The sequence below is a fragment of the Cheilinus undulatus genome, linkage group 23 (assembly GCF_018320785.1).
Source record: "Cheilinus undulatus linkage group 23, ASM1832078v1, whole genome shotgun sequence".
NCBI classification, from domain to species: domain Eukaryota; kingdom Metazoa; phylum Chordata; class Actinopteri; order Labriformes; family Labridae; genus Cheilinus; species Cheilinus undulatus.
In genome coordinates this window covers 19,508,026-19,534,300 of record NC_054887.1, presented here as the reverse complement: position 1 = coordinate 19,534,300, position 26,275 = coordinate 19,508,026, and the positions used below count along the sequence as shown (strand labels likewise).

Genomic DNA, 26,275 nt, shown 5'->3' with positions numbered 1-26,275 from the left:
TAGGCTTCATTAAACAAGCAAGATGAATTCTAAAGTAAATGGGAAGGCAGTGGAAGGAAGACAGGATCTTTGATGTAATAGCAACATTTTGGACTGACTGTAAATGTTCCAGAGAGGCCTGATTAACTCCAACTGAAAGTGTGTTACAGTTGCCCATAGAGCTCAACTGATTGATCAGCAGGCCGATTATAGTGTATCACAGATTAATCAACATCGGCCAATATGTAGCCGATATATTAGCTTTGTGCTGCGCGGGAATTCTGTTGCTGTGCTCCTGTTGCTCTGCTCCTGTGTGTCCCTGCTGAACTCAGCCTGGCCCCTCCCCCTCACACTCAAGCAGCAGCAGCTCTCCCCCACTCAGTCACTCGGCTGCAGCAGAGAAGAGGACTAAGACCAGAGAAATGGCAAGAGAAACTGCATTTTTTTACTCCATGGTAAGCCGTGACGTTATAAAACAATATCACGCTACACTTTAGTGCCCCGTGACAAAAACGTCCTCGCAGAAACACGCTGTTAGGGCACGGAGAGCATGTTAGTTTTTTCACATAAGTTTTAGAGCGTGTATTGTAGCGTTTCAACGTCGTCTAAGTTGCATCTTTGTGAAATCAACAAAGATAAATGCATCTGTTAATTCGCATGATATATAACAGATATATCAGTTATTGGCCAATATATTGGATATCGCCTTTTTTAGCCCCCTATGTCAGTATCAGCATCCGCCCCAAAATCCCATATCAGTCGGGCTCTAGTTGCCCAAACATGTTGAATTAAGCAGGGGGTCCAGGTCCCAGAGGGGTGCATCCCAGTCTCCAATGGGGCCAATAACTATCAGTTTAGTTTGTTTTAATTAAAATGTATAAAACTCAGGGTTTCACAGAGCTGCCCATAATTAATTTTTATAGACAGGTAAGTTTGAGTGTGGTCTGCATAAGGATGGAAAGATATTCCATGCACACCATCCATAGTTGCACACTGAGCTATTCACAAACAAAACTACACTTCATGTGCGACATGAGGACTGACGTTTTCAAAGCCCAGACAATAAGTGTTTGAATAAAGAGTTTAACAGCATATTTGGTGGTGAAAGAGGCTGGATCCACACGTAGGGACTCTGCTTTTCCCGGTGCTTTGGGATAAATTATGAAACTTAACTGTGCAGTGATGCTCCAGCTGGTTTATATGTGAAGGATTTGTCACACAGTTGGAATGTGGAGCATTCAGTCTGATTGTTTATTAAACTGTGACCAATGGAAGAGGAAATTCCAGCATCTGTGGAAGCACCTTTCCCACAGGTCCTGAGGTTTCTCCCTGAGGATCCATACATGTCTGTTTAACCTAGAGCTCAGTGTGATGCTAAAAAAAGACGAATATATTTACAACCAAAGCTGAAGCAAAAATAGAAACAAAGGCGTTGCAGCATGCTAATTTGTATACTCTCACCATGCAGCCTGTATGATTAATTTATTCTCGCTCTGGCAGAGTGGGGCTTCAAAGCGACTATAATTTACTTCAAAGGCTTAACCAGAGAGAAAATAGAAAAAGTTTCACACAAAAAAAATCATAAAAGTAACAGCTGCTGAGAGAGAATCATAGATTTGGCGATTCAAGTGTTGGAAGTTATTAGCAGAGAGAGGAAAATCAAAGGTCTGCGGCGGTCTTACTGTTAGAAGTGGTGTGCAAAGCATTCGATTAGTTTGCTATTGATGAGTCTGGAGCTGGTGCAGCGTTCCATTTCCAGGTCGAAGCCTCCAAATTCAGTGCGCTTCAGCTCTAGAGTAGGAGATTTTGAGTTCATCTGAGTGGTGATGAAAAGTTTCATCTTGAAGGATCAAAGTAGAGGCCCACTCAGGTGGACGGAAAAAAAACACCTGAACATCTGTTTTGGCACAGCTGCTTGCTCCTGTGCTGCTGAAGATAAAAGCAAACACCTGGCTGAGTGTGATGAGATATTTGTGTCAGAGGGCCAGCAGGAGCTCATACTGTATGTTGAGAGCATTTTCAACCAAAAAACAACAAGAAAAACATGTTGTTTGGTCAGCTTTTGATTGGTTCTAGTTTTGGTGGTAACATTTAATAATTTGACGAGTTTGGTTCAGCACAGTTTTGTATGGTATACCCTGATTTTACTTGCATTTTCATAGCTAACTTGTTATAAAAAATAAAGCAGTCTGTTATTTTTAAATGATTGCTTATAATGAAAAAAAATCTACAGCTTTAATGAAACTACTGGCCTTCAGTCCTTATTTTTTACAGCAGCTACAGCAGGGGTTCTTGACCTTTTCAGCCTTCGACTCCCAAAATATAGGTGCCAGTGAACAGGGACCCCCACTGTACTTGAAGGTTGTTAAACATTCTGACTTCTTTTTGCTTCAAAAGCAAAAAACGTCAGAAATAGGTTGAAGTGGCAAAAATGTGTGGAAAATCTGGCGAAATGGGATTTTAAAGTGAGAAAAAGTGGTTCAAACTGGCAAAAATGGGCTGACTCAGGCAGGAATTGGGGTAAATTGGCAAAAAACGGGCATAGAAGACAGTGAAATGTAGTAAAAATGGACAAAAATTGTTGAAGAGTGGCAAAAATGTGTTAAAATTGGTGGGAAAAAGTGATGAAAATGGGTTAAAAATTTTGCAAAGTTGCTGTACTGTGGCAAAAATAGGTCCAAATTGTGCAGGAATTAAAGAAAAGTGGCAGGAATTAAAGAAAAGTGGCAAATAGTAACAAAATTGGATGGGAAGAAAATTTTTGAAAAGAATTCTTTGTTTTTTTTTTTTTTTTAGGGCATCTGGTGACCCCCTCTAAGTGTCTTGCGACCCTCAAGGGGGTCCCAACCCCAACGTTGAGAACTACTGCTCTACAGAATGAATGGACACAGATTCCCATAAAAACACTCCAAAATCTTGTGGAAAGCCTCCAAGAAGAGAGGAGGCTGTTATAGCTACATAAGAGGACAACTCCATGTTAAAGTACGTGTATTTGAATACAATGTCAGTAGAATCCCTGTTGGTGTAATGGCCAGGTGGACAAATACTATTGTCCATGTAGCATATTAATAGCAGAGCACATGGGGTGTGGTGGTGCTGCAGGCTAGGTTGTGCCCCATGTGTGGAGGCTAACACCCTCTAAGCAGGCATCCTGGGTTTGATAAAGGCATATAAGGTCCAAAAATAAATATAATGTAAAATAAAAAAAAAAAAATAAAAAAAAAAGAATATAAATATAAAGTACAGATGAATGACCTTTTTTAAAAGTTGTTTCTGTTGTTATAACCTGATATCTTTGACATGTTTTACAGACATTTTATTTGTGGATTAATGGCTGTTAACTGAAGATACAGCTGAAAAGCTGTTAGCCTGTTTGAAGACACGTTAGCGTAATCCTCTTGGATTTTATACTGTTGTATCATGTGTATCATTTCTTAAAAGCCTAACCAGGGACAAAGACTACAAATAAGCCATGGCTAGAAGTCTTTTAAACATTGCATCAGTTGCACTGTGATTAAATGCAGCAATGCCTATGTATTGTCCCTGCCAAATAAATGGATAAATAAATAAACAAATGAATTGGGAATCATAAGTCTTAAAAAAAAGCAGGATAGCTGAAATTTTGAAATGGCTTTAAGGACTAAAGATATTTTCAAAACAAGACTGATGCTGGTCCTATGAATGCATCTTGTGCAAAATATTCTAAGAATAATCCAAAATGTAGAAGTTAATCTCATCAAAGCTCCTATGAGGAACTTTTGGTATTGTTGAATTTTTGTAAAAAAGACTCAATCTACTTTATTGACAGTCAGCTATAATGCTCATCACTTCTTGACTTCTCTTTAATAAAGAAATCATCTTTATTTTTTCATCTTGTACCCTCAACAGCAGCTTCAGGTGTTAAAAATGACAATCTAGTCATAATCTTTATGCTAAAGCTCCTGTTTGCTTTGTAGCTCACATAGATGCTTTAACTTTAATGTCTCTCTGTTTAATAAGCAGCTAACACTCCTCACAGAAACTTTAAATCCATTTTGACTCCTATTACTATTTCATGGATGCTGCTCTTCATTGTCACAAAGTTCTGCAAGGTAAGGTACTTGACAAAATTGGTTCATGGAGGGCTGAAAGGTTTGGTAACCTCGGTCTAAGTGGGCCGCAGCCTGCCTGTACTTCAAGTCAAAAATATCTCCAAGAATTTGAATCATCGTTTTAATTAAATATAACTGTTACTTCAGTCTGAAATTTGACTTCTAGTCCTGAAATGACAGGCTGTCCTCATGTGGCACTCTGCCCCACCACCACTCATCTGTTAGTTTTGCTCTTTCCTTTAACAGCAGGAGGTCTTGTTTTAAAATATCCAGTTTTTCATACCTTGTTCTATCACCTTTAAGTTGCAATAATCAGCATGTTCAGGCCCTCATTATACCTTTTTATTCCACCTTGAATGAAATAATGAGTTCTCTGCAGCTGTTTTTACTCTCTGTTTAGATGGAAGCTTTATGATAATTGTAACACATATGTGAGAGAGACTCCAGCAGGACTTTTCACACAGGGGTTTACAAGCTTGTGTGAACTGGCTCTTCCTCCAGGATTAAACTTCCGTGTGATTTCAGCATCATCCCTCCTTGCATTAGCGTTGTATGACAAGATTTGAAACTCAGCTGTGAAAAGTTTAGGACACAAATCACATAATTTTTAACTCAACTGTTTGTTATGCAACCATCTCAGATACATTTTCTAAGATTAATGCAGCAGTTTAAACCTTTTTTTTAAATCTCAACCTAAAAAAAGCAATACTTTCTTAGTTTGTTTATTAGAGAAATGTTTTGCTGTTTATGCATAATACCTCCAAAATCAAAGGGATAGCTTATCAATAGTAAATACAGTCCCAATAAAAATTACTCGCACTTGGATGTTTTCCCCTTTATTCATTTTATAAATCAATAATGGTCAATATAATTTGACTTTTTTGACAAAAAATAACTAACGTCAAAGTGAAAACAGATTTTTACAAAGGGATGTCAATTAGATAAAAACATGTAATGTAAAATAATGCTGGTGAGAAGCATCCCCACAGCATGATGCTGCCACCACCATGCATCACCATGGTCATAATGTTTGTGGTGATGTGCTGTACTTTGTCTAATGGACAAAAAGAACCATTTTGGTCTCCTCAGACCAAAGAACTTTCTTCCACTTGACCATGGAGTCTCCCACATGCCTTTTGGCAAACTCTATTCCAGATTTATGGAGTTTTCTTCAACAGTGGCTTTCTCTTTCCACTCTCCCATAAAGCTTTGACTGGTGAATGACCTGGGCAACAGTTGTTGTATGCAGAGTCTCTCTCAGCTCAGCTGCTGAAGCTTGTAACTCCATCAGAGTAGTCATAGGTGTCTTGGTGGCCTCTCTCACTAGTCTCCTTCTTGCACAGTCACTCAGTTTGTGAGGATGGCCTGATCTAGGCAGATTTACACATGTGGCATATTCCTTCCATTTCTTGATGATATATTTAACTGAACTCTGGTGAATGTCCAGTGCCTTGGGATTTTTTTTTTTTTTTTGCATACATCCCCTGACTTCTACTTTTCATTAACCTTTTCTCTGCATTGCTTGGAGTGTTCTTTTGTCTTTATGGTGTAATGTTAGCCATTAATACTGATGAACCAGTGACTGGGCCTTCCAGACACAGGTGTCTTTATACTAAAATCACTTGAGACACATTCACTCTACTCAGGTGATCCCTATTTCACTTATTCTGAGACTACAAGCACTAGTTGGTTGGACCTTTGTTGAATTAGGCCAACCATTATTTTACATCACATATTTTTATTTAATTGACATGACTTTGTAGAAATCTGTTTTCGATTTGATATTAAAGATAATTTTTGTTGACATTTTCTGGTCAAAAAATCCAACTTAAATTCACCATGACTGATTTATAAAACCAATCATTTCAATAAAATAATAGGTACTGTAGTTAAAATTGAGTCACTGGCATGTGACCTGTAGCACTGCACCGTACTGGACGCCATAGCTCCAGCTTTTCTCGCATTAACTCTGCTCAAAATACATCCGTGTAGATGCTAGGCCTTTAGAGAGTATTTATGTGTTGAATTTTACCATGGTTTCAAGTGTTGTGTCACTTTCAACCCATCACTGGAAGTTCCCCCAGCTTAATGGCTTTGTTTCATGTTGTTTAATCTTCATTCCTTGGTTCTTTAAACGTGGTAAAACTTCCACATGACTGTGCTGAAATTGCTTCTAATCTTAGAAGTTGATGGTGTAACAAGCATGAAATACATCCTAACTGGTTAGCTTTTGTTGTTAGTTTCCTCCATGCTACAGTGATGTTGCACACCATGTGCTTGCCATACACAGTATTAGATAGGACAGTGGATAGAGTTGGATACTTGGAAAAGAGAATGGGGGGGGGCATGCAGTACATGTTTGAACCCAGGCCTCTGCACATGTGCGAACACAACCACCTGTAACCAAATTGTCTTCAAGCTTGTGTTGCTCTTAATTATCACCCCAAAACTGTTTGCACTCTTTTATTACAGCCACAAATCTTCCTCTTTTGTTTTTATTTTTCTTCAGCTTCTTTGCTTTATTTGTCCATCTGTTGCCTTACTTCCACACCTTCACTCCTCTCATTTTCTTACTTTTACTGCTCCCTTTTGCTGTATTTCCTATTCCGCTGAGCTGTGCTCAAGCCTCATTTACTTGGCTGGGTTCAGATGCAGTGTCTGTCTGCAGTTACAAATCATCCTGCCTTCTACCAGAGGCAGGCTCTACCTTTACCAAATGCCCTCAGTGCAGAGATGTGTGCATGTGATGTCTCGGCAGAAAAGACCTCTAAGGGGACCAGTAGCTAAGTAGCAGGAGGAATGGGGGTCCCACTCCAGCTGCGATGAAGATGGAAGGTGTCTAAATTGTAAAAGGAAGCCTCAAGCGATTGGGAAGTCAGAGATTAGAGCTGAGTTGATGGCCCAGTCAGGAAAAAAGGAGGGCTGCTGCACAGTGGGGCTGCAGAACTCTGAGCATTAGGCAGCAGCTCCTTCACTGCTCCGCTGCACCGGCCTGCTGTCGTGGCCTTGCCAGGTTTCTAATGACTGACTCGCTGCCGAGGCGCTTGTGTCAGCAGTTTCAAATGGCTTTCGTTCTGCGTGCATGCGGCCGCTGAAAGCTTTCCTGCACCGACACTGGCAAATGAAAAATATATTGGAGGAGGCCTGTTAGACGGTCACAATTGCTGCACCACAAGTGTGTTCTTGCAGCAATTTATCAGCAGCCTTACAGGAAACTACTTAAAAGAACAGGTGTTGTATGTTGCAGCTGTCTGCTCAGAGAAGGCCGGTATCACTCTGAACAACCATGCAGGGCTTGTTCCATTGATTGAATAGGTCTTTCCTGCATATTACAATTAGAGTGTCATTTTAAAGTCATGTTAAGAAGTGTAGGGACAATATATGGACACATAAAGGGGCGGCAAGAAAAGACAAGGACAACTGAGCTTTAATGTAATCTTGTTGAGTAATTATTCTACAAATGTCAGCCACAGTGATGGTGTCAAGCAAACATCAATGTTTTTTTTTTTTTTTAATTTGCATTTTTTTTTTTTTTTTTTTATGCCACCAGGGAAAAGCGCAACAAGATAGAAACACATAACTGACATGTTGCCACCATTTAAAGTTGATAAGGCTGCCTGGCAGGTAATATACAGAGACAGTTTTTCTAACAGCCTTTCACTTAAAACAGCTGAATGCAGCAGAAAATCTGAGATGAAATCCACAGGTTACTAAACTTTAAAAAAGGAAATTATAAAGGCCAAAAAAACAGTAAGATTTCTTTCACTTAAAACAGCTGCATGCAACAGAAAATCTGAGAGTCCAATTAAATGCAACCATATCTAACTCACTTCAGTCCAATTAAATTCAGTCCTCTCCAATTCAAACTAATCCACTTCAGTCATATCCAGTCCAATCAAATGTAGTCCTATCCAGTCCAGTGTAATCCAATCAAATCCAGCACATTCCACTCCAGTCAGTAATCCAGTCCAGTCAAAGTAGTTCAGTCTAATTGTCTCTTATCCAATTAAATTCTGTCCAGTCAACTCAAATCCAATCAAATCCAGTCAAAACCAATCCAGTCCTGTCTGTCCCAGTCCAATCTAGTCTAATCAGATCTACTTCAGTCCAATCCAATCTAATACAGTCCAATCAAGTGCAATCCAATCCAGTCAAATCCAATCAGTCTGATCTATTCCAGACCAACCACTCCAATTCAGTCTAATCTAATCCAAACCAGTCCAGTCCAATCAATTCTAATCCAATCTGAACGAAATATGGAATACAGTCCAATCTAATGTAATCTAATCCAATCCAGTTAAATCTACTCCAGTTCAATCCAATCAAGTCCAGTGCATTCCACTCCATTCAAATCCAATCCAGTCCTTTCCATTCTGATCCAAACCAATCCAATCCACTCTAATATAATATAGTCCAGTCGAATCCAGTTTTATTTGATCCCATGCAATCCAGTGCAGTTCCATCTAGTCAAATCCAATCTAGTCTAATCTATTTAAATCCAGATCACTCCAATTCAGTGTAATCTAATCCAGTACAGTCCATTCTAGTCTATTCTAATGAAATCCTATCCAGTCCAGTGCAGTCCAATCTAATCCAGTCCAATTTAGTCTTATACAATCTCATGTCTGTCATTGACCCCAGACACAACACAAGCATGGCGAAAAAGCTGACTTCAGAAACTGAAATTGCTGTGATATGTTTCAGCAAACAGTCAGAAGGATCTCACCCCGTAACATGGTGTGATTTGATTTGAACAAATAAATTTCACACAAATTCACTCCCTGAACTGTTACTGTAAGATTAGAAATGATTTATAGACTAACACCATTTAAGGAGCTAATGTGGGTTTTTCAACTTTGGCAGCCTGGCCCAAGTTTTGTTGCAGAGAAAGTAACAGGTTTTTTATTTCTCTCTCTCTCTCTCTCTCTCTCTCTCTCTCTCTCTACTAGATGGACAGTAAAAACCTTGCTACTGCCCCCGTGTGGTGTGGAGGAATGAAGGACTCTGGATGAAGGCCATGGAGCTGAAAGTGTGGGTGGACGGAGTGCAGCGCATCGTGTGCGGGGTCACAGAGTTCACCACATGCCAGGAGGTGGTCATTGCTTTGGCTCAGGCCATCGGTAAGCTCAAAACTACCTAGAACAATATGAGGAAAGTGTGCTAATCTTTGGTTTGCAGATGGATCTTACACAAGATGATTATAAATACACAAAGACTACATGAAACATGGCAAAGAAAACAAACTAGACCCAGAAGAGCAAATTTAACCTCTTGCTGAAAACCTGAAAGAGGTGTTGATGTCTAACCCAAATCCCCATGGGCATTATATGTGATGTGGGTTGCGTCCAATAATGGCCAGGCAGGATGTCAGACTCACTGGAGATGATAAATTGCAGCACAATGAGAAGTGACTTGAGGGCACAAAGAGATTTTCACCATAAATGGGCTGCACAAAGCAAGATGAGTCATGCTGCAGACTGGTTTTATTGACGCGCCGAACACTTGCAGAGAAGTTAGTTGGCACTTTGTCTTTGTTTGTCATTGCATGGATTCTATTGGACATCTAGCTTTGTGAATCCATTATAATGATTTCTTTTACTTGAGATCCATGTGCTGTTTTCAAAAAGAAACGATCTTTTCTGGAATTTCTCACCAACCTCAATAGATTTTTAGTTACAGCATGGATGTCTTTGACAGTGTCAGAGTAGCAGGAGTTATGGCGTTCACTGTCTTTTGTGTCCTTTGTGCTTTTTGTCCAGGCCGGGGTACTTTGAAGTGAATGGCTGTAGTGATGAATGCACTTCTTTTACAAGGACCCTAACTGTGTAGGAAGAGAGTGAGGGTTGGTAAATGGACAGAACTTTTATAGCACATTTCCAGTCTTCCCACTCACAAGATTTTACTCCATCTACCATTTAGACATCGGCACAAACTTTCACACACTGATGGCAGAGGATAAAACGTGGGTGCCAAACTGCTCTGGATATAACAGTTTCTAAGGGGAGACACAAACCAATCCATGTTATCCTTTTCACAACACAGTTACTTATCTGTTTAGCTCAATGTTATCATCGTAAAGCACAAAATCATTTCAGGATGCAGGAAGAATTCAGTGAAACGTTCATTACCCCCTCCAGTTTAATTTCTCAAAGGCATTGTACTGGATTGTAAATCAGACCATGCTTGGTGTTAAAATGCTCAAAGTTTTTTTCATGGGCTGTACAAAGAAAGTCAATCATGTTGACTATTGCTGAGTTGTATTGGGGGCCAAGAATAGGTCTCTGGGGAACACCTCGGGCCAAACAGACCTCCCAGGGGGAAAGCAATAACAATTCTAGCAACAAAAAGCTACAAACATCAGTGGAACTATTTTAAGGTTGTCATCCCTGTTTAAACCCATACCTTTTAGCATTTAAAGTTGTATTTTTCAACTACTTATTGGGCTTTTTTGCCTTTATTTAGACAGGGTAGCTGTAGAGAGACAATTGACAGCAGAATTAGTATTTTTAAAGTGTAATACAAATGACAATACGTTACAATGCGATACACTACAACAAGATACGATACAATATGATTCGATACAAAACAATATGAAATGACAACATAATACGATGGGAAACGATGTGATACACTAAGATACAATATTATGCAATACAATTCAATGTGATTTAATGCAAAACTAAATGATATATGATATGATTCATTGTGATACAGCCCGATATGATGGGATATGATGCAATACATTGTTATGCAATACAATACGATACAATGCAGTATAATGAGATACACGAGATACCCTCTGATACAGTTTGATATAATATAAGCTATGATACGATACGATGTGAGACTGTATGATTCCATATGATACGCTTAGATGTGATATGATATGATGCAATTCGATTAAATTCGAAACTATGCATTAAGATATGATGCAGTAAGTTGTGATATGATACAATGCAAGCGATATGATGCGATGATGTAAGATGCTATCCAATATGATGCAATATGGTGCAGTATGATGTGTTATGATGCAATATATACTGCGACACAATACACAATACATATGCAATGCAATTTGATATGATACAATGGGATTTAATATGATTTGATTGGATGCACTATGATATGATGCGATGCAATCTAATGCGTTATAATGAGAGAATACAATACGATGCGATGCGAAACATTGCGCTCCGAAACAATGTGATGCGACATATACAATACAATGCACTACGATACAAGGAAATATGAAATGATAACATGCACTGATATGATATGATACATAGCACAGTGGCCTGGCAGAAAAAACAGTTTATCCCTTTGATTGTGTTGATTTAAATGTTGTGTAAATTAACTGATGCAGTTGTTTTCAACTAAGCCTGAGCCTCCTAAAACAAGAAGAAGATGTAAAATTACTGAGTCTGATTAGATTTTTGAAAGTTAGTTTGTGTTCATCAGGGTTCTATCATTCATAATTGGAAACCTGTTGAGAACATTTTATCAGAAATTTCTGTAATTTGGTCTCACATGTATTAAATGTGTTATTTATTCTAGGACGCACTGGCAGGTACACCCTGATCGAAAAATGGCGTGAAACAGAACGTCACCTGGCCCCCCATGAGAACCCTGTGGTATCCCTCAACAAGTGGGGTCAGTATGCCAGCGACGTCCAGCTCATCCTCCAACGAACCGGCCCGTCTATTAGCGAGCGGCCAACATCTGACGGGCAGGCTCGTGTTCCAGAGCGGGGCTTCTACCGGCAGAGCCTGCCCCCTCTGGCCAAGCTCCGCCCGTCAGGGACTGACCGCTCGCTCAAAAGAAGGGAACCCAAACGCAAATCTCTGACCTTCACTGGAGGGGCAAAGGGTCTGAGGGACATATTTGGGAGGAGCAGAGATGCTGAAGGTACATTTTTATTGTTATAGGTGTGTACACTCTGAAAATGTAGATTTTTTCCTCTTTTTATGCTTTTATATCTTATCACCCATCCAGCCAAACAGACTCAGCAGCGAGGTGTGAGCCTGAATCTGAACAGGGTTTGTGGTGTTGGAGCATCATCTGTACCTGGGAGTCCAGCCAGAGAGCTGGGCCGGCTAGTGCAGCTGCAGAGAGACAAACTCCAAGCCCTAGAGAGCCGTCTGCTGGGCTGCAAGGCTGAGCTGCAAGACTGGGAGGAGGCTGCTGGCGAGACCAGTGAAGTGAGTAAAACCACACTGTTACCTAACTTCAAAAGATGTGTGCTGAAAGGCTATTTACTCCTTCCAGCATCTTTTTCTCCATTTACATTGATTTGGGTGCTATATTCTGTTTCATTTTCTCTTACCAGGAGGCAAATTTAGAGGAAGAGCTGCTGCTTTTAGAGCAGCAGGTGAGGAGGAACGATGCAGAGATGGAGGAGGAAGAATTCTGGCAGAACGAGCTTCAGATTGAGCAAGAGAGTGAGCGGCAACTCCGGCAGCAGCTAGTGGAGCTGCAGGGTGGCGTACGTGACTGTGAGGCCAAGCTTTCAGAGTACTTATCACGCATACAGGTCAGCTACAGATCATAAGAATCCATTAAGATTGCATTTTTGAACAGCATATAAAGTATTTTTGTCTTTGCTGTCAGTTATAGCTGACTTGAGGACTGTTTGCATTTTATTTACTATCATAATGTCATGTAGATTATGGAAGCAAGCCTGGAGCAGGAGCGACAGCAGCAGGAGGCTGAGCTCAACCAGAAGGTCAATGAGGAGGAGGTAAAGTCTGGTCAAATTTAGTTTTTAAAGTAATAACAAGGCAGTATACAAACAGAGAGTTTGAGAGAGCAGGAAGTATCATGGCGAAATACTGCATTTAAAGAGGAGTTTTTAGCTGGTTATAAAACAGACTGAAATAAACGGGTAACTTTTTGTGGACCACAAAAGCAAACAAGAGCAGCTGGATTAAGATCATTTTTTCTACATTGTTGTTTAATATCTTAAACTGCTGCTGTGGCAGATTAGATGTCAGACAGCATTATTATGTAAGCATGCTGCAAAAAAAGTCACTTTTTGACATTTTCCAAAGCAAATATATCTTTTATACGTCTAACTGTTCAAATAAAGCAGCGTGATGATATTTGTTTCAAAAATGAAGAAAAAAGATGAAAGGCAACGTCAGCTAAAGATACCACTTTGTAGATTAAAGGTTTCACAAACTGTCATTTCCTAACATGAGCTTTTATCCCCACCTTATGGCCAAATAACCCCAAAACCGAAATTTATTCAGTCTCAACTGTAACATATCAGTTACAGTTAGCATTTTTGAAGTAAGATGGTGGACATCATCACTTATGCTACTTAACAAAATCCCTTCAGACATTGGACTTCAGGGCGTAGCTGTAGATCATAAGATTTGTTTGGCTTTAGCGTTTATCTCTCCTGTTAAAATATTGTCCATTTTATTCAGTGATGAGTAACCCTTTGGAGTAGGAAGTAAAATTTGTTTTTCAAATCCCTTGTAGACATTTCACAAATCCTTATTACAGCGATTAATGAATCAACCAAGCTATTTAGCCACCTGAGTACTCATGACTATAAAACACTTGATTTGATGCAAGACTGGTCTTCAAGAACGGCAACACAGGTACATAATTCTTTACAAGGAGGAAGGATCTACGTGTCCCACAATCCTTTGCAATTTATTTTATATGTTGTTAGAGGGGTCGTATTATGCAAAAATAACTTTTTCAGGCTTTTCTAACAAAAATATGTGCCCCTGGCCTGTCCACAATCCCTCCAAGTACCAGAACTCCCCCCGCCTCCACCTTTCAGAAACTGTGCGCTAAAACAAGCAGCTCTCAGATTATCCCCTCATGACCTTATGTGGGGAGTTAGCACCACCCCCAGGTTCGGTTGGCCCTCCCCGCTTGGAAGAAAGTTCTGCCCTCCTCTCCTGATCGTCCTCTCAGGGGAGCCACATCCATTTTCTGGGAGGGGTGGCGTCAGGTGTGGAGTCAGACAGCTCATTAACATTTAAAGCCACAGACACAGAAACACCTCGTTCTGAGAAGGGCTGAAACAGAGAGGGTTTTTTAGACATCTGTAGAAAGTGCTTTAAAACCACACCCACTTTTACGAGTGACACCTCTCACAACCCTGAAAAATTGCAATTCGAAGTGGACATGTCAAGAAAAACTAAATTTTTTAGTATTTTCAACATTTGTTTGACTGTCCGGAGTATCTGCCGAACCTCTGAAGGTGAAATCAAGACCATGAAGTTTCACAGTGATCCTCCACTGTCTGAGCATAAAATATGACAGCTGAAATTGGCTTTGGCCTCACACCTGGTGTCTCCACCCAGTGCCATGGAAGTAGACAGCTATGCTCATATCAGCAACTCCACAGGAGAGAGGGGTGGGGTGAAGAAGGCGCGGATTTGGATTTGATGAGACTCACGCCAAAACTAGGCATTCTGAGAAAGAGATCGCTCACACAGTGTCAAAACCCCTTCTCTGGTACTTGATGAGTATTTTGACCTAAAATGACACAGATGTTTCATCTAGACAACAGGGGGCTGTGTTAAAAGGTGAAATGGGGTATGATGTGCCACCTTTAAATTCTGGGTAGGATTATGTTCAAGAGTTTTCATTTGGCCCTGCCCAAAAAAGCTAGAATCTAGAAGAGATTAGAAACATTTTAACTGTCCAAACCCCTGTATCAGTAAGAAAGAAGGCTGTCTTTTCATGTGTTCACAGCACCAACCAATTTCTGACTTTGCTATCCGTACACTTGATGAAACCTTCTACTCCTTTTCTATGAGGATGAATGACTTTTGCCCATCTCTTCTGATGAGTTCTCTGGCTTTCTCTCTGATTTTCAGGTGCAGGAGCAGCTGGAGAAAATGAGTGCAGAACTTGAAAAGCAAAGCCAACACACCGCTCTGCTGGAAAGCAGTTGCAAGGCATTGGAACGTTCACTTGGCCAGTCCAGCAAGAGATTACAGGTCAGATCAGCTCCTACTTTTTTTTTCTTGTCTATTTTTTAACTCTATAGCTTCAACATGTTCAAATATTTGAAGCACGATTGGCAGTGTGCACTTGAGTATATCAGGAGGGTGCTGTGGGAGTTTTATTTGAGGGTATGTTTTTGAAAATACTCATTAAAAAGTTGCCGTTTTTGGCACCCGATGCACACAGGTGGAATCATAGAAATCTATGCTTCTTTAGCTGTGCAAAGCAAGTTTTAATCTCTAGCTTTGCAGAGATTCACAGTGGATCTTTGGCTGAATGAATCCTCGCATGCAGCAAATACTCTCTGCACAGGCAAGGTCCAGCAGGGTGTGGGTAGCATGAAGTAATGAGAAGGGGAAGGGAGGGAGGGTATTACAGCATTCTTCGTCTGATTAGAGAGGGGCCTCAATAAGAACACAATCCCTCGCCTGTAGTTGTGTAATCATCTGGGAGCTTCTTTTTAGCTGCGTCATTTGGTTATGACTTCTGGAGAGATACTGAGCAGGGTCTGATCTATTGTTTTTCAAGCAGATTATAAAGGAAATACATAAAATCAGAGGTAAGAAAGGAAAAAGATGAACATTTTGCATTAAAGTTGTGTCCAAGTCTGTCTTTCCACACCAGTGTGTCCATGTTTTAATGCACATTAGTCACTGTGATGTTTTTTTCCATGACAGGAGAAAGAGCAGGAGCTGGAGCAGCTGACGAAAGAGCTCCGACAGGTCAACCTGCAGCAGTTCATCCAGCAGACCGGCACCAAGGTCACTGTGCTGCCTGCAGGAGAAAACAACAACAACGGCACGTCTAGACACTCCTAGAAACATAACCAAGCATGCACACACTAACAGAGACTCCATTACTCCCTAAATCACTGCGTTAAAATGCCCAAAAAGTCCAATTTCATGCCTAAAGACATCATTTATAAACAAAGTTGTTTCCACATTTGTTTGTGCACAGTGCCGCCATGTGGTCATCCTTGAAATGACACATAAGATAGTGCATTTGCGCAGCTGAAGCGAGACTGCTGTGCCATAGCAGCTTAAGTCTTTAACCCCATTACACGGACTGAATCAATAGCAGTCCCAAAAATGCTGCAGAAGTATAACAATGAGTCAGAAGGAAAATCCTTTTTGTGTACTCAAAAGATTAAACCTTCAGGGAACTATGCTTTCCAATGCTGGGAGTGAGTGAGTTTATACCAGAGAAGAGTTTAGGGTTAAATCAAATTGTGGGTTGTGTCCTTAATTGTTGTGAGTGCTGAGTCAGTATTCCCAGTGTTTTTCTCGTCTGCCTTTTTTCCCCTTTTTTTTTTTGTTTTTTGTTTCTTCTTTTACAAAATTCAACCCATTTAAACCATTCAAATGTCAAAATATTCCGCCAATTAGGACATTATTGTAATGAATTTTTGTAGACATGTCATCCAAACCTCCAAAGATGTTTCACTATTTCCAGAACAGTTCGGACTATAAAAACAAACTGGTAGAATGTTAAAAACTGTCTTTTTCTAACATTGCTTGACCCTCAGCCCTTAGAACTCTTTTTTAGCTCCACTGAGAAACTTCATTCGACCTTTAAAATCTTCACAAGAAATAAGGTTATGTCAGTGTTTTTCCGCTATTTCATATCTTACAGCATTTCCTCACAGCGACCTTTCAAAGTCGGCTCACGTTTTTCAGCTATTTAAACTATCTTCCATTCATTTCAATGGCATATGTTCAGATGTTAGAGTGAGGAGGCTGCTGTGAGTAATCAGTAACCTTCCTCAAGAAATTGCGACCAAACCACAAATTTAACGCCACAAACATAAAAAAATACATCATAACAAAGCTGATGTTGTCTTTCTTGTTTATAACTAGTAACCAAAGCCATAAAATGTACCCTTTAGCCAGTAGACATCCAACTATCACAAGAAAACCACCAGCTTCACTATATACTCTGATGTCAAATTTCGTACGAGAGTTCGGAGGGACACCAGAAGACAAGACTTTTTAAAATTGTCTCCCTGGCTTCATTTCTCACACTATTTGCATGAAATTAACCCAACTGCTTCATCAAAGCCTTGTGATGCTCAGGGAGTAATCTGTTTATGACAGCTGTTATGGCGTTTGCACACTGACAGAAGTTTTCCAGGCTGTCTTCAAGTGAAATCCCACTGAAATCAGCTTCTTTTGTTGATAATATGATTCGAACATTTTTAGTCATAGCATTAGCAGTTCAGCCATTCAGCATGCAGCATTCTCTAGCTTTAACATTTTTCTCCTGTTTCTGTCCACAGAAGTTGAATCTGGCTCACTGAAACGGCTTGGCTCTTCCCGTCTCTTACCCAGCGACCTCCGCGCTCTTCAAAACACCGTCTCCTCCAGCCTGAACCCTGAGGGCATCTATGTTTGACTCCAAAAACCTTCAAAAATTGCTTCTTTGCCCACCACAGATGTTACCAGGACCTGAAAATTAACTGCTGAAACAGCAGGAAGATGTTGCAAAAGACATCACACAGAGGATGAAAACCAATCTGAGAGAAAACTTTACCACATTTTGCATCCTCTTCCATCCTCGAAGACTCAAAGTGATGTCAGCATCCATTTGCAAATGTACTGTTCAAGTCTACAAATCTCCATTTTCAGAGTGAAGAAAGAACTACCAGCCAGCAGATGTATTTTTGTTGATAGACTTTATTTTTATGTTGTGAATCATCATTCAAGGAATCAAAATGTCGACATTTGTAAATGTACTCCATTGCACGAGCATGCACAAACACAGACACCACACCTGTGCTATAAGCATTGCCATATCTGATTGCCTTACTCTGGTGTTGTAAAGCCAGGTGTCAATAATGTTAAAAAGAACTCAAGGAAGATACTGAACTATGCGCCATATTAGATAGATGGAATACTTCCAAGCACCTATTCAGGTTGTCATTGTAACTGATGTCAGCATTACTCAGCACTGGCTCCTTTTCTTTCACACAAGGTTTAATTCAGTTTATGCTGCCTTCAAATGGTGAAGTTGAGTAGAGGAGAGACTGTCCTAAAAGTGGTTACTGAATGGGAACATTGTTGCTGGACAAGAAGAAGATGGCTACTCCTGACTTTCTACATGGAAATGCTCCTAATACTTTATTTATTTTCTTGTAAACAACACAAGGAGGCGTAAGACATGAGGGCAAAGATCATGTCATACTGATGGCATACTTGTCATATCTCCGTATGGGCCTATAAAAACTGAAGTCCATGGGCTCCATCATGTCTAAAAATGTCACAGCTTGTGACACTGATGATTTCAGAAAGTTAAGCTGCGTATCAGAAAAAGGGGACGTTCAAAGGGTCACGTCTTGTGAACAGGACCTCATTTGAAGGCATTGTTAATCCTACTTGAGAGATATGGGCTTTTTGTGTTGTTCAAAAATTGGTTAAGGAAATGATTATGAAGAAATGAAAGATAAATGGAGCAGCTTGAGAAAAATGACATTTTCTTTGAATATTTGTGGTTAATTTTATTTTTTTTCTGATGAAGAGCAATCAGTTTTGTCTTTGTTTTATCTGATAACTTCCCTAAAACCACATCCAGCCTAGAAGGCATGCCAACAGTAACGTTTTATTCTCAATCTGACCACTAGGTGGCAGCAAATCCTATATTATCCAGAAAGTTAACTTTGTGAAAGTTACTCCTGCCTTGTTTTATCTCTCTTCATGGCTGAAATATGTCTTTGCATATGATTTTGTAACAATGCCTCCAAAAAAGGGGACTTGACTTTTTAATCCGAGGTTCCGCTGAGATTGTAGGCCTGACATGTTTCACTGTCTTCATCCATCATCTTTTTGATATAACAAACTGAAGATGTCTCATATGAACCAAAGCTAGTGTTAAAAATATACATAGTGAGATGAATGTACCTTTCATGTGTTTCCAGCTCACACCCATGAACTAAAATGGTAATCATGAATGTTGAGATGGTTTAAGATGGAACAGGAAGTTTCATATGAAAGGATAAAATGTGACAAAGAGGGAGTTAAAGGCAAATATAAGACACCTTTTTCTTCACAGTTTATATTTTTTTACTACGATTCCACAAGTATTTGGATATTGTGTTTAGTCAAACTAGGATTTGCAGCCTTTTTTTTTAACCATATCTAACCATAGCCGGTTGTTAAAATGATTGATCCTAAAATTCAACTCAATTTTAGGAGCAATTTCTGCTTTGACACCAGAAAACTTTTGAATACAGATGAAGAATTGGTGTAATTTTAAACACCTCTGTGCTTTTATTTACTATTATCTCTTTTGTGTTTCATGGCTGTATTCAGAACTGCCTAATACACACTATTGTGAAATAGTAGTATACAGTATGACTGCTCCTGTATGGAAGTAAAGAAGTAATGGCCAACAGCCATTTCAGACTGGGTGTGGCGACTACAGAACAGTTGGGTCACAGCTTGATTTTCATTTCAGCATCCATTACAATGCATTAACAAGTCAAGGCTTTCAGACTGCCCAAGTGAGCACCCCGCCTCTCATGAGATCCAAGTGGGGTCTGGCTGCAGACCACGAATCTCAGACGCCCTCTCGCATGCCACCACTGTGAGATGCTGCATCTGTCAGAACAGAGAGGATGTAATTTGTTGGTACTATGTTTTAGAGTTTTTCAAAATTCTACTTCATCCATTAACAAAGCCTGACATTCATGTAACAACCACATCACAAACATTACAGGCTAAGCAACCTTTCATAAATAAAATAAAAGCTAATCTGGTCTGGTCTAATCTGGGATTAAATAAAGTAGACCCGTTTTAGTAGTTACACAAATGATGACCCACTTAAGCTTCATTAGCTTTAGCTAAAGCTAACATAGCTTTGCCAGGTATGTAGTTTACGTTACTATGTAAGCCAGTGAAGCTTCTTCTAAAGCTAACGACGCTAAAGCAAGCCAGATTTGCATACACATAAACAGGTCTAGCTTTAGCAAACATCGCATAATCTGACAGTTTATGTAACTAAGTTACCAATTTAGTTTACGTAGCTTCTCAGCTTTACATTTAGCCTTTTAGCTATGTAATCTACGTAGCTTACGTAGCTTCATTAGTGTTAGATTGAGCTACCTTATTTATGTAGCTACATTATCTACATAGCTAACACAGCTTTGTTAATTTTAGCCTTAGCTACATTAGCTATATTAGAGTGTTCTGATGGAGGACAACCTTTTTTCCTGTAAGCAGAATGTTTACTCAGCTTTGTTAAATGTTTTGTAAGTAGGTTCTTCAGGTGAGGGTTTTGACAGTTAACTTTTGGTATCCTAATACTTACTGAAGCCGTAACCCAAACCCTAGCAGGAGGTATTTTCCGATTTTATTTTGAAATTTTTAGCATCTATTTTGGTTCTGACAAATGCAGCTTCTCCAGTAAAGGTGTGCAAGTTTTCTGCAGCCAGACTGTCTTGGAGAATCTGAGAAAATCCTTTTTCAGAGCAACATGAAAAAGTGACGACCTTAATGAAGCCACAAGCCAAGGAGTCTGATGAAGATGTTCTGTATTTTTTCCACCCCTTCACCTAGGTAGAATGTGTCATGGTGGATCAAAAATTGTCAGATTACATTTCTGGTTTGTACTTTAAAAAGTAAAAGCCTCGGATAGAATGCTTTTATTCTGAAATTTTCCAGGCACAGTTAGGCTATACGATGACTCAAGTTACTTATATAGTGGTTTATTCACTATTAGGGAGACACATCCTACATGTCTGGACACCACAGCGTCACGCTGCAAACACACACCCAGTCTGAAATGGAAGTCACACTGCTACAGTGTGGCATCCATGCATGATCTGTCAATAGCTTACAAGTCATTCATTTGGATTTTCATGTTTTTTTTCAAAGAGTTAAACACTTACATGTTCAACCTTTTAACAACTCAGATAAAGTAAATTCACTGGCATATTACGTGTCACTACACTATAAATGTAAATATAACAGAGTAAAAGCTAATGCTAATAATGATAATACTGTTGTTATGTGTACACACTTACTGCCTGGCATTTCAACTCCTGACCAGTTGGCACTTTGAATTTTGGCAAACAGGTAGATTGGCCCTGTGCATACTGGAGATTGTTTTGGGGTATTTTTGGCAAACTGTGGATCTCACATTTTTTCCCATTCTGCAAACAGAAGATGGCATTTTGGCCAAATTAGTACATACTTCTAGCATAGGAGGCAATTTTGAATACAGTCACATTGTACCAATCACTCCACATTATTTACTATAGCTGCAGTTACTCTCAGTCTCCTGTGTGGAACAATAAGTGTTAAGTGTGTTGATTCTGGCACCATAAAGAGTTATTTTCAGTCTGTTCCATAACTGAAAACTCCTTATTAGAGCTTTAAAGAGTCAATTACTACATGATTTGTGAAGAAATCAGAATGTGTAATTATAAGAAGTCTTACACTTACATCAGTTTAAATAATGCTTTGGCCAACATTAAAATACACCAGTATTTTCATTCAATCACATTCTGAATAAAATTGTTTTATCAAGAGGGTACTTTAACTTTTTATACCTGTTTTTTTCCCTCAAGTATTTTTTTTTACTAAGTATTAATTAATTGATGCATTTCTACTTATTTATTTACTTTAGCACTGTCATTTCTCCAACTTTGACACTTATTTTCTTCCGCATTTGCTAATTTTGTCCTACTATTTCTGTTTTCAAAGTAAAGGTGTCACAGGCTGGCTTTTAGACAGTAACAAAAACAGGAGACAGACAGATGAACCAGAGCTTTTAAATGATTGTCAAGGTAACCTTATTGACCCTTTTTGAGTCCACGGGAATCAGTACTGTGGGATCTTTCTTCCATATTTGCTCTGCAGTTCAAGGATGACCAGAGGAATTCACATAACTGTGCAAACTATCATCAGATATGTTTTTGAGACAGAAGTTGCTCTATAACAGTCATTTCGACATCTGGAGTCTTGATGTTTCTCTGTCTGACTGAGACGTTTGAGTCATGGCATGCATTACTGATCATGTAAATACGGTCTACATATCACATCAGTCTATGGACGTTATTTTTTTAAGTAGATTGGAGCCTGAAATATGCAGAGTGCTAGAGAGGATAGATTTTAATGTTGCCGTTCAATAGGTAGCTCAGTGTGCATGCAGTAATGTGTGACTGGTCTTATTTTGACTCCCAATTAGAGGCCACTGAGGGTGTGGAGATTAATTTTATTTTGGGTTTGTTGTGTCCCTTTCTGCCTTGTTGACATTTACACTGATGGGGATTTGAGCTTTGGTAAAGAGCAGGCCAACAGGTCAGTGTATGGCATTAACATTTTAGCAAAAGCAGCATATCATTGTCTAGATGTTTTTTTTTTTTTTTTTAATTTAAAGCTCCTGTGTGGAACTTTTGGTTTGTGATGTTTGGCGCCCCCTGTGGACGAAGTAATGCCTCTTGTTACTTTACTTATCTTGACCTGCATGTGTCCTCTTTCTGTGAATCTCTCCTTCTTATAAAATATGCAGTCCTTTTCTTTAGTGGCGTTTGACACCTACCCCCTGGCAGCAGTTTCAGGGCTTCAGGAAAAGCCTCACAGAAATAATCAGTCTGCATATGAAGTGGCTTGTTTGTTTTTGTAGGTCATAAAGGCACATTATTATAAATTTCAGTCTGATTCACAGACAGCTGAAACCCTTCACAGGAGCTTTAAGTTTGCTTTGGGCAATGTACACTTACAGGTCATTTCATTAGGTACACCTGTTCAAAGGCTCACTATCCAGCCAATCACATGGCAGCAACCAATGCATTTAGGCATGTAGAAATGGTCAAGACAATGTGCTGAAGTTCAAACTGAGCATCAGAACGGAGAAAAAAGTTGATTTAAGTGAACTAATGCTAATGGACCAGCTGAGTAAGTGTATCTAATAAATTGGTCTTTAAGTGGATGTTAAAGACATCCATGTGGCTTTTAACCTAGCAAAAGTTTACAGACATTTTTAGCTACATCTTACTCCTGCTTTTGTCTTTGAGACATTGCCAATTTCTGTTGTGCCATCAATGACATTTTTTTTTAACATACAAATGCAATAATGGAGCAATTGTGAAAAGAGCCATGAAGTGGTTTTGAAAGTAATTTCAGAAATGTGTGGCTCAGGGATGTTACAAAATGGAATATTATCCAGACAAGAATGGGCTGAAAGTAATTATGGATAAATGCTGTTCATGATGTCTCAAGCCATTTGACAAGTTAAATCCTTTATTTCCTCACACAGGAACTTGAGCGGCTGTTTGACAAGTTTAACATGTAGCATTGGCTCTGAAACAACACAACAAGCGTTGAGTGAAGTCATAATTTGGCTCTGGGAGAATTGTAGCTTTTGTCTGAAAAGGAAAGTGTTTCTGTTGGCTCGTGATCACGCATTTTTTGCCTTCCATGGATAAAGAGAGAAAATATTGAATGGCAATCCTCATTAAACTTGTTTACATGACGTTACACTTCACACAGCCTGCTGGTTAGTACTCTGTGCTAGGCTAACATCACTGACTTCTATTAACTCAACACTTAGACGAGAGAAATGATTGTGTATGAAAATGTTATGGTTTTGTATTGTTTACTTACAAATGTACCTACTTTGTTTTTAGCTTTCAGAATGTAACAGATTTTATTCTTTGAGTCAGCCATTATGTATAAAAGAGGGGAAAATACCATCAAAGAGCAATGTAAATTAACAAATAAATGAATAAAATATATTTAAAGCAAATGTGAAGAAGTTTGATTTTGAGCTGAATTTTGTTGACTTCATTTTTTGGATAGCTGACTTCATTTTCACTATCCACACTCAGGTCTGACTACTGCTAGAACTGTTGAATCCAGAAATCCCCTAAATAGAGCCTGACAAAGTCAAGTAGGCTTAAAGATCTCAAAGTCACACAACATCTAAAGAAATTCAAGAACATATGAGAAATAAAGCCATTGACATCTATCAGTCTGGGAAGGGTTACAAAGCCATGGTGAGAGCTACTGCCCACAAATGGAACTTGTAACAGTGCTGAATCTTCCTAAGAGTGGCCTGCCTACCAAAATTACTCCAAGAGCACATTGATGACTCATCCAGGAGGTCACAAAAGAACCCAGAACAACATCTGGAGAACTGCAGGCCTCAGAAAGAGACTAGGCAAAACTGGCATTCTCTTGCCAACAAACTGTATTTTGGGGCTTTTATGCCATTATTGGAGGACAAAACCACTGGCACCCTGACCAGCTGTTATTTTAGCCCGCCCTGGTCTTTCCAAAGTCCTGATGACTTTCAGACACATACAGTACTGGGCAGAACTTTTAGGCATGTTTGAGCCAAAAATTGAGGCTGATATAAGGTGTAGATGAAGAAGGCCACCTGAGGGCACTATTTGGCAGTAAGGAGGATTCACACAACCCTGGTTGTGCTCTGGATGTCCTTGTAGATTACCAGGGGCTTGGGAAAATAATCGGTTAAAAGTCCACACCTTAATGTGTTGAATGTGAAGAATGACGTAGGGCAGAGCCTCTCAAACTTTCCAGCCCGTGACCCCAAAAATAAAGATGTCAAAGACTGGGGACCCCACTGTACCTTAAGGTGGTTGAAGCATAGTTGAACACAGCCATGTTTTTAAGAACAGTCATGTTTAGACTTACATTACTTTGATTTCAGCATAAATCTCCCCAAATGACCGTTATTTTATATTTTGCTGGCATCGAGCCAAAACCTTGTATCTCCAAAATCCCTCCTTTTCAGGGAATGATTAATTGATTTAATACCAAATGGTCATAGTCAGCATCTTTCAACACTTTTTGCTTTAAAATTGGTGAAAATCAGGCAAAAAGAAAGAAAGAGAGAGATACAAGGTTTTGGCCCGACTTCATCAAACCGTATGCATATATTTTTCATTTTAAAAATGGGTAAAATACACAATTTGAAATCATTCTAAAATATTCTTCATATTTGGGGAGGCATCTGGTGACCTGACCACTTCTCAGTATCTCAAGACCTCCGGGGGGTCCTGACCCCCACGTTGAGAACCACTGGCCTAAGCTACTGCCTGGCTTGGTAGTAGGGTTGCCACAAGCCCCTGGTATCGTTCTGGATGTCCTAGTGACCTGATAAACACAGGCTGTCTCTGGGCATTTTACCAGAGGCCCAGACAAAAGAGCTTGACCTTGGCTGCTGAGCAAAGGTAGTCAAGGTCATGCTAACAATACATATTTGTTTACATCCAAGGCTAGTCAATCCTTCCCACTTGGGATATTGCAGATTCAGTTGTTGAGAGGATTTTAAACACTGTCTCTAACTACCTAGAAAAAGACAGAAAGATGGACCTGAGATGGGCCTTCGGCTCCCTGCTGAGAGGCTATAACATGCTTGTTTGTAGTCATATCGGCCTTACCCTTATTTATGCACAACTCATAGCCTTCATAAAAGGAAAAAAAGGGTGCCTCAGCAGACAGTCTCAAGGAACTGCTGTTTTTTTCTTTGCAGCTCTGCTGTAGCTTCATTTTTCAACCATCGAGTCGCCGCTTAGATTCCCCTCATTGTTGGTCTGCCAGAGGAGTAAATGACAGAGAAAAGGAAACTGTTCCTGAGCAGACAGTCCCATTATATCACCCAAATCAAAATACTATAACAATTCAACTACTGGTAATATCAGAAAATCTAGGTGCCATTCATCTGACAATAAAAGGTTATTTTTTTTTAGATTCTTTACAGCAGAAACAGCTGCAGCTGAATCCTGAGCGAGCTGGAGACGTGTGGCTGACTTCTGCAGTTGTCTAAATGTGGCGAGATAAAAGCGCCGATGACCTTCCATAAATCTGCCAAGGATAAAAACAACTTAATTTTTAATATGTTTTCTGAATAGCAGGAAGTGGAGTTGCAGCAGCCTCTTTTACCTGCACTTCAGAAGTCAAGTAGCTGTCAGAATCACTTGCAGCTCTCCGGCCGGTTGGTTCTGTGTTTGAATCTGCAGAGAGCGACTGGAGAAAAAGTTTCTCCAAATACCAACCGATTCTAAATTCATTTTCAACTCTTTCATCTCTGGAGGAACACTTTTGATACTTCGCAGAGTTTTGAAACTAGGGTTATCACCAGGTTTTTTTTGTGGGAAATGTCATTGTCCCTCAGCGCCTCCCTTGTGTATTACTGCTTTAATACTTTAAATGGAGCTCAACAGCTGGGTCAGAGGGGCTCTTATTACATCTGTGACCCTCTCACACCAGAGG

The 26,275-nt window shown here is 39.6% G+C and overlaps 1 protein-coding gene across 3 annotated transcripts in view; it reads left to right on the top strand.

The window, feature by feature from the left end:
• The window catches only part of rassf8b (Ras association domain family member 8b), a 32,135-nt gene extending 8,362 nt beyond the window's left edge, over positions 1–23,773 (top strand). For 2 of the 3 annotated variants that reach the window (XM_041780793.1, XM_041780792.1), the window contains 8 exons: positions 9,020–9,190; positions 11,625–11,975; positions 12,063–12,268; positions 12,397–12,600; positions 12,733–12,807; positions 14,912–15,034; positions 15,719–15,839; positions 17,317–23,773. In XM_041780793.1, coding sequence (XP_041636727.1) covers positions 9,079–9,190; positions 11,625–11,975; positions 12,063–12,268; positions 12,397–12,600; positions 12,733–12,807; positions 14,912–15,034; positions 15,719–15,839; positions 17,317–17,432 — 1,308 coding nt within the window. In that variant the 5' untranslated portion in view covers positions 9,020–9,078 and the 3' untranslated portion in view covers positions 17,433–23,773. Of the gene's footprint in view, positions 1–2,837; positions 2,962–9,019; positions 9,191–11,624; positions 11,976–12,062; positions 12,269–12,396; positions 12,601–12,732; positions 12,808–14,911; positions 15,035–15,718; positions 15,840–17,316 lie in introns of those variants that run through there. The other variant, XM_041780794.1, reaches the window with a different exon arrangement.
• The last annotated feature ends 2,502 nt before the right edge of the window (positions 23,774–26,275 follow it).